A 17,791-nucleotide genomic window follows, 5' to 3' on the forward strand; every position below is an offset into this window, starting at 1 on the left:
CTGCTATCTGCGGGGATTCTTTGCTGGAGCTTCCCGCGCGTAGGTCTAAGCCACCTACACACGGGATTCCAGTTGCCGGGGATCTGCGGCCAGCGTTCCACGTGCGTCCTTGCACGGGCGCCGGCCGGCCTGCGAACAGAACGGCCGATAATTCCGGAGCATAAACTCACACCGAGCCGTTGTCTGCCAGGCTAAATCTGAAGGTGCGTGAGTAGTTCGGATGAAAAATGCCTCGTGAAAGTACCTACAAACACTTGCGACCTCCTAAGTTATTGGCTAAAGTTACATACCCAAGCAAATGATGGCTAAAGTTACGACCAAGCACAAAGGCTAAACAGACCCCAAAAAATTAAATTAAGACGAAATAAAGACAGACGACATTAGTTCTTTGAATGGCTTTGGCTGACCCGCATAGGCTTTTACACTTCCCTATACCTATCGCTATTCTAAGCTTTTCCTAAGCTAACAGACCCTGCACCGCCAAATCTTCCGCAATGCTAAGGCTAACTAAATCTGTACCGCCAAATCTTCCGCAATCTAAGCCTATGCTAAAACTAAAGCTAACTAAACCTTTACCGCCAAATCTTACGCAAGCTAGAACCTAACTACCTCCTGCACGCGCTTCCAACCCAACCAACCCATCCAACCCGCTCCCAAAAACCCCGCTAACTAAGCGACTATCTGAACAACTGTTCAATCCTTTCTATCTGCCTAAAACGGGGAGCCGCAGCCTTTTATTGACAACCAAGTGCAACGTCATGATCGATATATTTACCAATAAGAACGCTGTTGCTGCCCCCAAAAAAGGCGGGAAGCAGAATAAACGATCATTGACAAATTCAAACCTCTGGAACTAAAAGTTTAGGCAGAGGGATCTCAGTGGCAAGATGCCTACTGAGCCCTGCTTTCGCTTTTGAATGGAAGGATACATAAAATAGTACATAAATAACATTAACTCAAACAAATAATCATGGGTTCAAAGGAACCCACGAAGTGTATTCCCACACTATCATATTTGCAAAGCTAAGTAGGATCCAATATAGTTTCTAATTGGACGGAGGACCATGTGTTGAGATTTCTGTATTGTAGGGAGTTGGACTCATTGACCCTCAGGGTCCCTTCCAACTCTACAATTCTATCACCTATAATAAAGTGCAAGTGTCTCTGCGTCCAGTCCCTGTGTCCGTGGGATTGCGCTACTGTGCATGTGCCCCACGGACAGCTGTTGGGACTTGGAGCGCAGACACTTCGGGCGGCCGGGCGAAACTGTTGAAGCGGCGGGTGTGCACGGGCACGCGGCGGGTGTGCGCTCGCGTGGACTTACTTCTAAGCGGCAGCGGCCGTTACAAGTGGCGGCGGGCGAGCGATGTCAAGCGAGAGCTGCTCGGTTTTTAGGGGAAAAAACGAGATAAGCGAGAGCCGCTCAGTCAGCTCTGCGCATGTCCCCGGCGTTGCTAGGGCAACAGTTTGACCACATATGTTCTAGCGCCTGTTAATTTAACGGGGTTAATGTACTAGTGATTCTATAACAGTTTACATATGAAATGTGCAATGGGGTTGACTATATTAGGGATACACGTGGTGTTTACTAGTCTCTTCTGCCCCCTGGCAGTTGATGTTATAATCCAGGTTTTAGGCTCCTTCCTTGAGAGGTAAGAGGCAGAAGGAGCTGTAGCTGGACTGTGGGATTGGCTGTTAGGTAAAGATGGCAATCCAAAAAAGCAAACAGTCCAAGGAGAGATAGAGCCTTGCAGTAAGAAACATTCACTATTTTCTAAATTTAAGCTTTAATGGCTGATAATTTAATGGAACCACCAAGTACAAAGGTGGCGTACCTATGAGTATTAGGCACTAGCAACCGATAACAGATACTTCTCCTAGATCAGGGGTCAGCAAACTTTTTCAGCAGGGGGCCGGTCCACTGTCCCTCAGACCTTGTGGGGGGCCGGACTATATTGGGGGGGGGGAATGGACAAATTCCTATGCCTCACAAATAACTCACAGATGCATTTTAAATAAAAGCACACATTCTACTCGTGTAAAAACATGCTGATTCCCGGACCATCCGCAGGCTGGATTTAGAAGGTGATTGGGCCTGATCCGGGCCCCGGGCCATAGTTTGCCTATCCATGTCCTAGATGCATCAGCCAAGACAGAGTTGGAAGCAGAATACTGGATGAGATTAACTTTAGTCCAATATAGAAAGATAATCTATGTTCTTAGCCAATGCAAACAGCACTCCTATTTGTGAACATACCCCCCTCTCCTACTCCAAAACATATTACAAATTTGCACTTGGAACTCCCTGACTATTGAGATTAGGCAGGTGCCTTTGCTGTACTCTTTTTGGTGCCTGCTTAAGACGTTTTTGTTTAGGCAAGCCTATCCAGACATGCAGAAAGTTTACATGTAGTTTACATGTTGCTTACAGTTCATTTTAATTCCCCTCTGAATGTTTTTAATACCTGTTTTTAATTGTCTTTTATTGGTAATATTAATGTTTTATCATTTTTGTAAATGACCTAGGGTTTCATTACAATCAATTAATTTTGTCAAATAGAACAAAACAAAAAATAAATAATATTGCATTCCAGTAGATTTTACAAAAGCAGTATTAAAAATTAATGTTCATTCTGGATACTTTTAACAAAAGAATGGGATTTAAATTCTACATTTATTATATTTCTACATAAAGAAATACTTTTTCAGTTCTCTGAGCAAACAAACTAGGAGCTACAGGCTGAATGCAGCAAATCTTTGGGATGGTGGTCCCTCCAAGCTGTCCCTTGAACTGCTATCTTGAAGCATATGAAGAGACAGCACATGAGTGAAATTAGGTCACTGAAAGGCACTAGGACAAAACAGACTAGCTCTTTAACAAACCAGATTGTTCCAAAACGAATTGTAAGATATTTACCTATATAACTTCAGCATCCTATGTTCAAGAAACTCATTAAACTAAAGGGCAGAATATAAGGAACAAGATACCACACACTCACAGTTCCACAAGGTTTGGAAGCTTCTGGGCAAGGTTTTCCGGCTAAAAAAGAAAATTGTGAAGTTTTTGTTTAGTTTTTAAAGAAAGATTCGATATCTAACTGGCAAACCAGTTTGCCAAATTCAAGATGGAACTAACATGAGGCTCTGAGTGTCAGAAATCCAAAACAGGGAACAACTGTTTTATGTGGCCCACCACCCCATCTGGCACTGATAATGAAATCTGGCTTAGAGCCTAGACTTGGATGATAGTGACTGTTGTCACTGGAAAGATGAAAGAATTTCAATATGCCAAGAAGGCCTGAAGATATCAACACACAGAGGGTGGAGCTAGCTTCCAAATTGGGCTTTAGAAGAACAGCAGACACCTTCCACACTAATGGATCAAGGTGCCAAAATATTAACAAGTGTGACTAGCATCTTCCAAGTTCAACATGTACTGATAATGCAGAGAAACTCACATAGCATATACATTCTTTAGCATGTAATAAATTAGAAATGCCCACTGAATATTCAGGTGACTTTGCAATAGCCTAAGGCAGAGTCCTATTAGCTTCTCTAATGTTAAGTCAGTATGCCAATATTTTTCAATTACTATAATGCATTCTCCAGACAGCCCAAAGTCTTCTAAATATGGAGATCTTCTAAAGCAACATTTTATAAGAGATCATGTTACAGCAGCCATGTCATGCAATTTCCACATGAAGTGCATGATGTTAGTTTTGTCTTACACAACTCTGCAGGGGTCCTATTTCACAAACAGATTGCCAATGTATTACTGGCAGCCAGATATTTTCTTTACTGTGGTGCTGGAGCTTGATTCCAGGATAATATTTTGAAAGTCTTGAAAGCTCACTTTCACTGGGAAAGGCAGCACATCCAACCTGTGTGCCTCAGGCCCCAATTTATACATGACAGTTTGCGGCTTTTTCCTACATAGTGGTTTTCAAGCAAGAAAAAGGTCAGACTTGAAGTGGTTCTACACTATACCAAATTTAGCTTTTATGTTCAACTAGGGTAGGACTGCCCATTTCAACACGCAAATTGCCATCCTTCCTTTGGCCAGCATTTCCCTGCTGTTTTCAAACACAGCATACGCAGTATAGTTCTTAGCCAGAAGCAGTCTCATAATTCTTCTTGTTTTCCATGCCATGCTGCAAAAATCTTGAGTTGTGGTTTCCACCTACTGGAGAATTAATGCTAAAACACACTGATTTCCCTCCTAAGCAATTTTGGTAGCCTTAGCAGCACCTGGTGTCCTTGTTATTAGGCTCCATTTTTTAAATATACATTCATAAATAGATAAATACAATCATGTAAGTGTAGAAGATAAAACAAAAACTAGCTCAGTTACTTTACCAGCACTTGTATAAATTGTATAAGCAACCAAGTCTCAATAAATTCTAATGAACTCTTTAATGTGTTCACCAGCCTAATAGACAATATTAACTAGCTACTTTAAGAAACCTAAGAATCTTGCCTATTTATTCCTACAATACTTCAGGATGTCCCTGGTTAATATCTCACCTCTTCCATGAACATAGTAGTTATCCTTATGTAGATAACTATCTGCCATACACGCATAACAGTGTTGAAACCAACAAAAACATTACATTCGTAGTACAATTTCTGCTCCTGAAACAGAACTTCCCCTTCCTTTCCTAATCCTGCAACCTCACCAAATCTACTCTGGAGGGTTTGGGGAATTCCCAATCTGATTAGGGACATATGATGAAGAGGAGGGAGTGGAGGTTCAGTTCATTGGATTCAACGCGTAATTTACAAGGCTGTTGTAATAATTAACAAAAATAACTCCCCATGAGCTGGGGAGAGGGAAAGCACCCCATAGCAAAAAGAAATAAAATATACTGGCAGAAATATACATTTTTTTTATTCTAGGCTCTTCTTTTTAACTTTTCAGAAAGAAAATTTGGCATGCCTCCCAAAGTTTTTCCTCTTTTAAATGTTTTCCAACACATTATATTGACTGGAATGAAGAAGCACCAGAAACATAGGAATAAGTTGAAATGTTGGCGGTATTTTATACCCCATATGCTTTTCATGCATACAAGATGAAAATGCATACAAGTAGCTGAAATTTGATGATTTGGTTACTACTGTGCAAATGAGAAGTCCTAGAAGAATTTAGTTATATCTGCAGTTAAAAACACATACAGTGTATGATTGTGCCCCAGCACTGCCCAAAATGATTAAGAGTACACAGAGATTAGTAAAAATGGCAACACTCTCTGAGGGTAGGATCTCCCACCCAGGGGACATTCAAGCATGTCAGCTTCTACCTATAGTCTGAAGTGGTCTGGTCCATACATAGGCCTCCAACCACTTCAGTGAGAGCATGGCTAGGGCAATACAGAAAACATTTCCTTATTCCAACTTCAGGTCCTTAATGTGTTATTGGTCAAGTGCAAATATTGTCGCCCATATCAATGAATGGCTATCATTTATATAGAGTATATTGAAAAAATTAAAGTGCACTCAAGGACAATGTCCTCCACATAGACCCGAAGCATCAACATGACAAATATTTTGCTAGTTGTACATTTAAAAAGTCATACCAAGGTAGTCAATGAATTTCTTTTCATATAGAGTCTCTCCAAGTATTGCAGTCCTTCATCCTTCAGCAATTCTAAAGGGAAGTGATGGAGATTTCGGTAATTTAAGAATAAGTTCTTGTGCCTTTCTAGCTTTGCCTCCAATATTGTTTTACAGAGTTCTGACGCCATGACAGATTTTGTCCCAGCCACCATGTTAGAACTCTACACATCACAGAAGTTCATTTCTAAAAGGGAAAGCAAAAGACAAGTAGTGTTTTAATAAGGCTCTTACCCCATAGCACTATTTTTCTGAAACATGCTTGTTTATTTTAAACATCCCTACATCCCCCTGTATTACAAAAGACAGGTGACAAAAGTGGATACCAAATAAATATGAAATCCAAAGAATTGTGTGTGTGTGGTGGGGGGAGACAATACAGCACTAAGATCTCATATCTAAAGCCATGTATATTTATCTACCTTTAGGGAAAACAAATATCCGACTAGTTAGCAAGGAGCACTTTTCAATCAATGAACTATTAGTATTTGACATCAACATAAATTATTTTGCCTAGGAAAGTAATGCATGGCTGGAAACAGACAAGACTCTTTGAAGATTCCTGAAGATGGTTTAGGGCAGTGTTTCCCAACCTTTGAGCTCCAATTTTTTTGGACTTCAACTCCCATCATCCCTGGCCACTGGTCCTGCTAGCTAGGGATGATGGAAGTTGTAGTCCAGCAACAGCTGGAGACCCCAGTTTGGGAAGCACTGGTTTAGGGGATGCATTCCCATTATGTGTACCTAAACATGCACACTTAATTTGTTTCACTGTTGCCTCTGGGAAAATAAGTTGTGCAGATTTTCCAAGACAATACAAAAGCCTGTTTATTAGCAGAAAAAGTGGTGTAAGCATACACATCATGAACAGTAATTTCCTTCAGTTTTTTCAAGACAGATAAAAGCTGTCTCCAGACTATATTATACCATGCAAGCATAAAAGCTAATACAAGTAGAGTTATGGCACAGGAGATTTTATATTAAGGCTTCAATCTTCAAAAATATATTTATCTGAACAAACCTGTGCATTTCAGGAGTACTAGGATTTAAATCAGTCAAAAAATCAGCATGGACTACTTTTCCTAAGACAGATATGGAGAACTTCTACAGATGGCAGCCCTAACTACAAGACTCTCCTAAATCAGAAGGAATAGCAAGAGGGAAAGGATCTGAAGGGTACCAAGGAACATCATTGCATAACAAGGAAGAAGAAATGGTGGTAAGAATGGCTGAAGCCTTTCTGCCACACTAGGCAATGTTTCTTCTTGATAAATTCTGGGGCATATTTTCATGTTTTGCAGATATCAATGCAAGCCTAAAACAACTCAAAAAGGGAAGCTGGCATGGTAGGCAGCCTCTAATATATAGTTCCTAACGTCTATAGTTGAGCGAGCCCTGTTACTAGGCTAGGCTAGGCCCCACTGCAGGCAGAAGGAAAACGTCTACATGAAAGTCACAAGATGAATGCATTTATGTGTGTCACACTTTGCATATGTGGCATGACACTAACACTGGTCACAGCTTCTGTTCCAACCTATATGCAGCCCAGGAGATGCACCTGCCTGTTCACTAATAAAGGGCATGCTTTGTGTATATGTATAGGATTCAATTCTCTGCATCTTCAGGTGATGTCAGTCAAGAGTAAAGTGGAATAGCTAACTGCTGCCCTCCAGATGTTGTGAACTACAGCTTGCATCATCTCTGACTACTGGAGATGCTGGCTGAAGACAGTTCTACCATGTTTCCCCGAAAATAAGACACTGTCTTATATTTTTCCCCTCAAGAAAACACAATATGGCTTATTTTCGGGGGATGTCTTATTTTAACCGCTCCACGTTGGTATGCTGCATAGCCACGCCTATCCAGGCCAACTTAAGGGAGGCGCCGTGTCACTATGTCTTATTTTCGGGGTATAGCTTATTTTTTGGGTATGGCTTATATTGCGCAAATGCATAGAAATCCTGCTATGGCTTATTTTATGGGTATGTCTTATTTTCGGGAAAACACGGTAAGTACAAAATATCTGTAGGACTTGGCACAATGCTGGCTATCCCTGCTGTATACAGGGATCCCCGAAGCACAAGGAGAAACATTCAGACACAGTATAAAGCAGCTTCATATGTTTCATGACAGGTAGAAATCCCACCTGAGGACTATCATAAGATATTTATAAACCAGGAAATAACACTGGACATAATTCAACCAGAAGGAGTACATTTCACCCTACTAGGATACTCTACCATTGGTCTGAAGGAGGCCATACTTGAAGAAAGGAGTTTCAGAAGGCAGCTCCAGTGTGAATCTGGAGAACTACAATTATTCAAGTTCAATTCTATTCATTTTTGTCTGCAGAGTCAAGTTTCCTTTCCTCCTTCCCACTACAAATATTAACTCAGCATTGCCAAGGTGATTATTTTTGCCCATCAATAATGTTGTAAAAGTCGTCATGCTTATTCTGCATAAATTCTATCTTTAGTCCAATTGTCTCTCTACCCGCACCTCTTGCATTTAATTTCTCAATTTATTGTTCTTCCGCCCCCACACACGCAGCTGCCAACCAAAGATTTAAAATTTAACACATCTACTGAAGTGGACTTCTGCTCACAAACACTTATGCCACAATAAGATGTCACAAGACTTCTTCCCATTTTTAATGCAACAGAATAACACACCAACCCCTCTGGAAATATTAGGGTTCCCATTTTTATTTGCTGCAAGCCGCCTCGACATCTCCCGATAAGAAGCGAATAAATAATAATAATAATAATATTTTTTCGAGGGGAGAGAATGAAGGAGAGCCTGGAAGGAAGGAAGGAAAGAGAGCTTATGTCCTAAATGCGGTTTAATCACCGTCAAAGAGATACCGTTGTTGGGAGACGGGGATGGGTGGGTGGCTAGGTGGGAAGAAAGCCCATAATTCCCCTCACATGTCTCCATGGCAACAACGCCTTTGTCCTGACAGCGGGAGGCAGAGAAGGGAGAAGCAAAAGCCGTCTCTTCTCCACTCCTCACTTCGCTGGATATGCCGCTGGGAATGGGAGGGCAGCGAAGGGGGCGCCGCAACTCACCTGCGTTTCTAAGCTGAGGGGGGCCAAAATAGGAAGCGCCCTCACTCAGCACAACACGGGGAGAGAAGGGGCGGGGCAGATGGGGGGGGGAAACACCAACTAACATCAACATCCGGTTAATGAACGGGAGGAGCGGGGGAAAGAAGAGGGGGTGGGGGGGAGAACGCTGATTGGAAGCTGGAAGGGGCGGGCCTAGAAAGTCGCGCGAGAGCTTAGTAGCGTGGCTCTTCCGCTCCTCTGCTCCCTGTTTTAATACTGTGAATCGGGCGGCGCTCTTGAATCGGGCACTGGGGGAGAGACGGGAGCATGCGTGGTCTTGCCCTCTCCTTCTCCATAGGTCGCTTACCTAGCTTGTCCTGCTCACATTGTCTCTGAGCGCTTCCCGCCTTTTTTTCTGAGAGAGTGAGAGCGCGTGCGTACGGGGCCACGCCTGTAACCGCCCGTTTCCCTCAGCAAGCGCGGTCTCCAGTTTCACTTGGGAAGACTTGGCTATGGATACACGGTACGCCATTAAAGCACATCACTGCTGCCCCTTCGCTAGTTTAGGTTTGCTGGGAATTGTAGCCCAGATTTTTCTGATGGGGAGGAAATTGTCCCAATATGCTTTAAAATTTCAAACTCCGCAAATAACAGGTGTATGGTGTGTATGCAAGCCTCAGGTGTGTTTTGTTGCTACTGTGGGAGATTTTGCCTTCTTTTCCTGACATGTTTTAAGCTCCTTGTTTTTCACGGCTGAATTTCTAGCTTATTCCTTTACATTACGTATATATAATCTCTTTATTAGATTTTTGCCCCGCTGTTCCTCCCAAAGTAGGCCTATTCCAGGGCTGCTAACCTAGAATGAAACAAGCATATTTTAACATCTATATGAAGCCACTGGGAGAGATCATCAAGGGGTTTGGGCTGGGTGTTCATCAATATGTGGATGATGCCCAGCTCTACTACCTCTCTTTCAAATCGGAACCAGTGAAGGTGGTTAAGGTCCTGTGTGAGTGTGGAGGCGGTTGGAGGATGGATGGCAGCTAACAGATTGAAGTTGAATCCTGACAAGACAGAAGTACTGTTTTGGGGGGATGTGGCGGGCGGGTGTGGAGGACTCCCTGGTCCTGAATGGGGCAACTGTGCCTCTGAAAGACCAGCTGTGCAGCCTGGGAGTCATTTTGGACTCACAGCTGTCCATGGAGGCGCAGGTCAATTGTGTGTCCAGGGCAGCTACCAGCTCCATCTGGTATGCAGGCTGAGACCCTACCTGTCCACAGACTGTCGCCAGAGTGGTGCATGCTCTAGTTATATTCCGCTTGGACTACTGCAATGCGTTCTGTGTGGGTCTACCTTTGAAGGTGACCTGGAAACTACAAGTAATCCAGAATGTGGCAGCTAGACTAGTGACTGGGAGTGGCCGGCGAGACCAAATAACCCCAGTCCTGAAAGACCTACATTGGCTCCCAGTACATTTCTGAGCACGATTCAAAGTGTTGGTGCTGACCTTTAAAGCCCTAAATGTACTTGGCCCACTATACCTGAAGGAGTGTCTCCAACCCTATCATTCAAGCCGGACACTGAGGTCCAGTGCTGAGGGCCTTCTGGTGGTTACTTCACTGCGAGAAGTGAGGTTATATGGAACCGGGCAGAGGGCCTTCTTGGTAGTGGCTCCCGCCCTGTGGAACGCCCTCCCATCAGATGTCAAGGAAATAAACAACTAGCCTACCTGATGTTTAGAAGACATCTGTAGGCAGCTCCGTTTAGGGAAGTTTTTAATGGCTGATGCTTTATTGTGCTTTTAATCTGTTGGGAGCTGCCCAGGGTGACTGGGGAAACCCAGCCGGATGGGCGGGGTATAAATAATAAATTATATCTGAAGGCAGCCCTGTTTAGGGAAGCTTTTAATGTTTAATAGACTATTGTATTTTAATATTTTGTTGGAAGCCACCCAGAGTGGCTGAGGAAACCCAGCCAGATGGGCGGGGTATAAATAATAAATTATTATTACTATCATCATCATCATCACCATTAGATTAGATTAGATTTATTAGTTGCTTACTAGCAAAGTATTCAAGCATACAAATCTCTTGCAAATTTCACAAGCCATAGATTATTTAATAGCCATAGGCCTGGGCAGGGAGGCGCTTGCTACCTGAGGCAAATGCTTCACTTCACCTCATGCTGAACGTCAAACATCTACATAAGACTTTTAGAGTGACTAAAGCTTATGGTACAGAGGTGCTCAAATTAAAACAGGATCCGCAGTTGTGCTGTAAATTCTTTACCCTCTTAATGAACAGAGGGCAGGTTCACCAAATAATCTTCCAAATAATCTCCCAACATAAGAATCCCAAAAAGAAAATACTCTGAGAATTATTTCCTGAGATATTTCATATTAATATTGAATGAAATACATTAATTTCATATTGGTGAATGGAGATAGCAATGGGCTAAAAAAAAGGATTTTAATGTGTTATGGTCAAACCCATTACTGTCATCAACAATATTCAAATAACAAGCAATATTTAAAAAGTAAACAGTGTCCAAAATTCTTTTTTGTGGGTTGCAAAACTGGGATAATGAGACTTTCACTAAATATTCGGGGTGGGGATGGAAATTGCCCAACAATTAAAGGGAAATTTAAGAGGAAAATCCTCTGAAAAACTCTAAAAATATTTTTGCTGATACATTTCTGCCAGTTCTTCCGTAAGCAAGGAAGACCTGCACCTCTGACTAGAAACTGCAAATAAGGAACTCAAACAACAATTTCCCTAAAATTTGACAAGTCTTTCAAGACAGAAGTCTGGGATTCATGATACTGTAAATGTATACCATGAAATATAATATTTTAAGCCAGAAGGTTGTCAGTTGCACCCTGAATTCCCTTTCATTCTCATCTGTTCTTCAGAATATAATACCTAGTAGCTAGGTTGCTGAAATGTGAAATTAAGATTTTCCTTATTGTTTTTATATAATCATAGCCCCACAGGATTGTCTCACTATCCATTCTCAATTAGCTGCTCACAGGACAGTTACACTGGATTTATTGTGCTTTATATACACTCACAAAAACTACATGTAAGGTTGAGTAGCAGGAAATTTGATCTTTCAAGTACCAAGTGGATGACGAGTTATTTCTGTTTGGTTTAGTACCTGGAGTGAAGCCATAATGCAACTTCATGCTAAGCATTGCCTTCATCTTCCCCGGTCTCTCCGTTTATTCTTAAGAACCAGGAGAACTGGGGCAGCTTGAACCTTCTCATTGAGAATTATAGAATTGTCAATTCTATTGTTGGAAGGGACCATAAGGGTCATCTAGTCCAACCCCCTGCAATCCAGGAATATTTTCCCTATCATGGGACTCAAACCCATGACCTAAGAGTTTTATGCTCTACCACCTGAACTGTTTTCATATTTATCTGGGTCCTTGTAACCACAGTCAACATCTGCAATAAAATTTAATCATTTTAAATAATGAAACTAATACAGTGGTACCTTGGTTCTCAAACTTAATCTGTTCCAGAAGTCTTTTCCAAAACCAAAGCGTTCCAAAACCATGGTGCGCTTTTCCATAGAAAGCATGTAAGGCAAAACGTAAAAAAGTTTGAAAACCAGAACACCTACTTCCGGTTTTTCAGTGTTTTTCAGTGTTTGGGTTCCAAGTTGTTCGTGAACTAAGCTATTTAAAAACTGAGGTACCACTGTAATTTCTTTGATTTCTATCTCATTTAATATTCAACTAATTGTATAAATGATGTTTACTGATTTTACTAGAATTGAACCTATTTGTACCTAAGATAGGTAAATTTCAGGTTTGAAATGGAGAAAGCTTGAGAAAAGTTCCAATGGTTTTCTAAAATTTGTAATAAACTGTATTTTGTAGTAATTCATTACTTACTGTCTTGTTCTGAAAAGGAGAAATAGATAAAATACAGTGGTACCCCGGGTTACGCACAGCCCGTGTTGCGGACATTCGAGTTGTGAACGCCCACAACCCGGAAGTGTTTCTGGAGCGCATGCAACCCCCAGATGCGCAGAAGCGTTCTGTGCAATTCATGCATGCACAGAAGCGCTCAAATCACGCTTCTTCCGGGTTTTTTCCCCCATGTGCTTTCGTGATATGCATGCCCGCGTTATGTACCGCGACCCGGAACGGATCGCGTACGTAACCCGGGGTACCACTGTAAGTGAAATAAGATTTGCCTTCAGTTCTACAGATGCAGATGATTAGCACATTACATTACCACAACACCTAGTTTTAGAGTTGAATCCTAATTGCTAGGTCACTAGGAAAGAACAGGGCTAATGCCACGTATTTCTTCTGAAATACCATACGGAGTTTTCCATTATCTCATCTACTATTTTAAAATCCACCTTGTAATACTTTCCTTTGCTTTTCCCTGAAGTTACTATGCAATTCAAGAGTGTAATGATGGTGAAGTTTTTACTTCACAGTTCTGTTAAATACCTTTTGCCAAGACTTTTAAAATAGGGTTTACCTCGTGTGTGTGTGTGTGTGTGTGTGTGTGTGTTTTCTCCCTTCCATCTCAAGACAAATTGTAGATCAATAAAGTAGAATGTCTCAAAACCCCAGAACAATTGCTTGAAATTTATTCTTTGAGCTAGAAATAAAGTACCCAGTTCCTTTTTTCTAATACTGTACATTTTTGTACAGTAACACGTAATACTGTAGTTACAGGTAGGTAGCCGTGTTGGTCTGCCATTTGATAGAAGCCCTATACTGTACAACAGAAGAGCAAGTGCCTCTTTATTTTAACTTAATACAGTAATGCCTAGATTATCTTAATTTTTAGATTATTATTTTTTGGATGCAGCAGTGCTTAACTGAGCGTTAAAAACAGTGAACTGTCAATGTTGTTTACACTGACCAGTTTTAAAGTCACTTTCTGTGTTTTGAACAGTACTCTACACTGGAGAGCAGATGGCGCTGTTGCATATCTATTGTCCAACATCCAATTTGAAGAGGCAGAACACCATAGTTACCGGTATATACCGGTATATAGTATAATGAACTAGGTGGCATAACTTGATGTAATTAGGCTTGTGTGTGTGTGTGTGTGTGTGTTCATCAAGAGTCATAGAGGCTCCTGAATTTGGTTGAGATTATAATGCTAGGAAATTCTCCCACAATTGCTACTTGCCCTATGGAGGGAAACATATAGATGTTGTATGGATGCCTGTCCATGGAAGACTCTGGTTAGATCAGGAACAGCTTCAAACCCTGACTTGTCCTTTAAAAGCAGGCCGGTTATACACAGTATGTAAAGTGAGTGATAAGATTTCCAAAGAGGAATGTGCCTGGTCTCTTTGTGGCATATAATGTAACATTATTGATAAACTTCTACCTGAATTTCTCCAGCTACACTGCTTCTGATGTTTCCACAGTTCCAGATTTCTCAAAGAAGTACATTTGAAAACTTACTCATACATAAGAATATTTTAAACAATGCCCATTCCATACAAACTCATGACAGAGACAGTTGAAAAACAGGAAATTGGAGTTCCGTTTTTTGTGTTACGCGTATACATAGTTACACTTTTAAAATAGGGTGTCAAAACTCTGCTCCAGTTCACGCCTTTCCTGAGAACAAACCCCGTGGATTTGATTGAATACTGTGAATAAACTTGCACAGGACAGCACTGCAAGTGTGTGCTTCCAGCTATACTTGTGTTGCGGTATGAAAATAATCCAAGCTTGGCATGCCTGAAAGGACAGCCACTGTCAAACTTTATACTAACACTTCTCCCCAGTACAAAAAAAGTATCCAAGACCTTTTTGTTTACAGCATTTACATAAATGATATTCAGAAGGAATCTCTTGGGAAGCAAAGTGTACTTCAGTATATACCTTTAAAGGCCAAAATGTAAAACAGAAAGTAGCGATGGGCAGCCTTGTTAGGAATTGTTTGGCTCTCTGCAGGCCACCGCTGAACCATTTCAAGGTTGTGTGCTTTTTAAAGTATGCAGATGTCTGCATGTCACACAACAGATATTGTAAAGACCTTTATTTAGCTACCTTTCCTGCCACAGTCAGCAGCAACTGCGACAGAGCTTTAGGGAAAAACAATATTTTTAAAGTGTTCTTCAGAACGGTCTCCTGTAGCTACAATAATTACCCAGTCCAGGTGTGATTTTCAACAGTAGTCTTCAACCTTGATTAATCCCAACCATGTGACATTATTTTCTGCACATTTCCATTTTTCTCCTTTTATGTCTGACGTAAGGGACAACTGCATATTCCTGCATTTGGAGATGATTCTCAGGGTCCTTTCCAACTCTATGATTCTATGATATCCAGATGCAAAGGAGGACCACAGAGTGCCTTCACCTTTTACATTGCGTAGGGGTAGCTTCTCATGCAGAGGTAGAAAAGATGAACCTTCCAATATCCAATTTGCCACAATTCTGAAATACATATGCTATTTTGCAATGCTACACTTCCATGTTGTTGTTTTAAGCTGTACAACAAAAAGAAAGTGGTGGTGATGCTAGCCAAGGTCAGAGAGTTACCCACTTGTGGATCCTGACCTACTATGAGTCTTAAGAAAGAACTTAGGTAAAGGCAAAGGGACCCCTGACCATCAGGTCCAGTCGTGTCCGACTCTGGGGTTGCGGCGCTCATCTCGCTCTATAGGCCGAGGGAGCCGGCGTTTGTCCGCAGACAGCTTCCGGGTCATGTGGCCAGCATGACAAAGCCGCTTCTGGTGAACCAGAGCAGCGCACGGAAACGACGTTTACCTTCCCGCTGGAGCAGTCCCTATTTATCTACTTGCACATTTGACGTGCTTTTGAACTATGTTTAATAGAGGAGTGGATGTGAAGAGATGGACACAATTTTTCATATGTAGTGGGAATGTGACGTGATAGTATGGTTCTGGTGAAAGTTTTTAAGGAATGTGAGACATTAATTGGTCAAACTTTATAGCAAGATGGAAAAATTTTGATGGAAATAGATTATACAAAGAACAATTAACATTTTAAGCATGTCTTCAGATAGCAAGAAACTGAAAAAGCAGGGCTGGCATATCTACTGAATGGTGGCATCAACAAATCTGGAATATAGCCTTATTGGGAAAACCAAACAAATATGGGCAACAAAAACTCAAACAGAGCCAAACACCTTTTTTTGCAACATTGTAGGATTTTATAAATAAACAAAAGTGATGGTTAGATTCATTCCCCATCCATACATTGAAATCTCTGGAGGAATACTTTGGGATAATTCTTGTTTTATTTTGCTTTGAACTTATGTTCTCCAACACAGCAGTGTGACAATGTGCTCCTACATTTATTGTGTCTGTTACAGAAATACACACACACACATACACACACACACACACACACACACACAGAGGTTTTTTTTAACAAACAAACAAACAAACAAACAAACAAACTGTTGGATCTACCCCTCACCCACCATTTCCAGTTTTCTAGTTCTTGTGAAGCAAAACACTTATATAAACTGCATTCTAATATTATTTATCCACATAATGGTATAAAAATGAATAATTAACAAGTGGAGAAGCCCTCTCTGGTGGGGCACTTGCTGTGGCTATATGAGGTCCCAGCTGTGAGAGCCATACTGGGAAAGAAATCAATCAGAAGCCCAGAAGAGCTAGATTGGAGATTCATTGCGCGGATTAGACTGTAAAATAGATTCAGTCCAACATAAATCCTTATATAACATCCTTGCATAGAATATATTAAAACGACAATTTCATTTTTAGTGGTCCCAATCCAAAAAAGTCATGTGCAAGAAAGTGTGATATGCAAATAACTAAAGTCTGGCACAGCAGATGGAAAGGCTCATTCCTATTTACAATACAGAAGAGAATGGACAATAACGCACGTGCAACATACTTGCAGATTAGATGGTTCCTGGCTGTGCTTGTGTCATGCGAGCCGATGAAACATATATGACTGTGGCACTGCAGTCCTGTTTTGGGGACTGGGCTGCCAGCCTGTTATTAAATGGGATACTCTGTGTACATGTACTTTTGGAAATGTGTTAATTGTCCTTGCTTGGATCTTTGTGGTGCTAAATTAACCTGGGACCTTTAGAGAAGCCCTAGGACAACAGGTGCAAGTTCCTTAAATGAAATGGCCCCAAGGACCAGGTCCAAACATAGTACTTATTTCACACCAATCCACAAATTAAAGATAATAACTAAACTATCTTGTTTAATCAGCATTTTATTTATTTAAATAATTTATATCCCTCCTCTCATAAAAAGCTCAAGGCAACATTAAACTGGACTGCAGAATCAAAGAGATCCTGATGAACTGCTGCCATCCCAGTTTGTGCATACCTGCTGTAGGAGTGGAATACCAAGTGCCAGTATGGCATAGGGTGTCGAACTTCAGAATGAGTGAATCTAGGCTGAAATCTCCACTTGGCAAGTTACTGGGTCTAGGACACTCATATTAACTTGCTTCACAGAGTTGTGTCAATTAGGGGTGTGTCATTTATGTCATCCTGAGCTCTTTGAATAAACGGAAAGGTAAATGTGTAATAAGTAATGATAGTATATCATAGTGTTGCACAGTTGGCTGAGTTGTGAGCCTGAATCTTGACTAATTTCAGGATGAATACTGGCTGTTCTCTAAGAAGGAATCACTTCCACTCCTCTGCTTAAAAACAAAGCTAGCACTTTCAGATCTCTGCTTTTAACTTTTTGGAGCCTATTCTCTTTTTTTGGACACTGCTCTCTGTATAAATGCTGATGGAGTCACTGGCCACAAAAACGTTGTTGTTTAAGGACTTCAGCCCTGAAGAGGCAGAGACATACTGGCTCCAGGCTGAGGGATGGAGATCTGGCAGAGAGGTGCATATTTAGCATTTAATATATGTAAGACATTAACATGCTCAATTTGCTTAACAACAGAGCTGGCACAGGAACATTTTGCACATAGGTAAGTTACACCTTATTAGAGATTGCTTTGCTGAGCTGAAACAGTTTTGTAAAATGATATGAGTGAATAAATCAACAGAGCAGCAGAACTGAACTGTGGAATGCTACTGAACTCCCAAGGTTATACAAATGATAACATTTAAGCACACTGTTACTGAAATTCCCCTCTCCACTCCTCATTTAAAATAGGACATTCTC

The 17,791-nt window shown here is 41.2% G+C and overlaps 1 protein-coding gene across 4 annotated transcripts in view; it reads right to left on the reverse strand.

Moving 5' to 3' along the window:
• The window catches only part of LRRC28 (leucine rich repeat containing 28), a 53,657-nt gene extending 44,851 nt beyond the window's left edge, over positions 1–8,806 (reverse strand). For 2 of the 4 annotated variants that reach the window (XM_033167785.1, XM_033167784.1), the window contains exons 1-3: positions 8,679–8,806; positions 5,574–5,797; positions 3,000–3,040 (exon numbers count right to left, since the gene is read on the reverse strand). In XM_033167785.1, coding sequence (XP_033023676.1) covers positions 3,000–3,040; positions 5,574–5,765 — 233 coding nt within the window. In that variant the 5' untranslated portion in view covers positions 5,766–5,797; positions 8,679–8,806. Of the gene's footprint in view, positions 1–2,917; positions 2,950–2,999; positions 3,041–5,573; positions 5,798–8,678 lie in introns of those variants that run through there. The other 2 variants (XM_033167787.1, XM_033167786.1) reach the window with 2 other exon arrangements.
• Between the last annotated feature and the right edge of the window lie 8,985 nt (positions 8,807–17,791).

Source organism: Lacerta agilis, chromosome 13, assembly GCF_009819535.1.
Source record: "Lacerta agilis isolate rLacAgi1 chromosome 13, rLacAgi1.pri, whole genome shotgun sequence".
NCBI classification, from domain to species: domain Eukaryota; kingdom Metazoa; phylum Chordata; class Lepidosauria; order Squamata; family Lacertidae; genus Lacerta; species Lacerta agilis.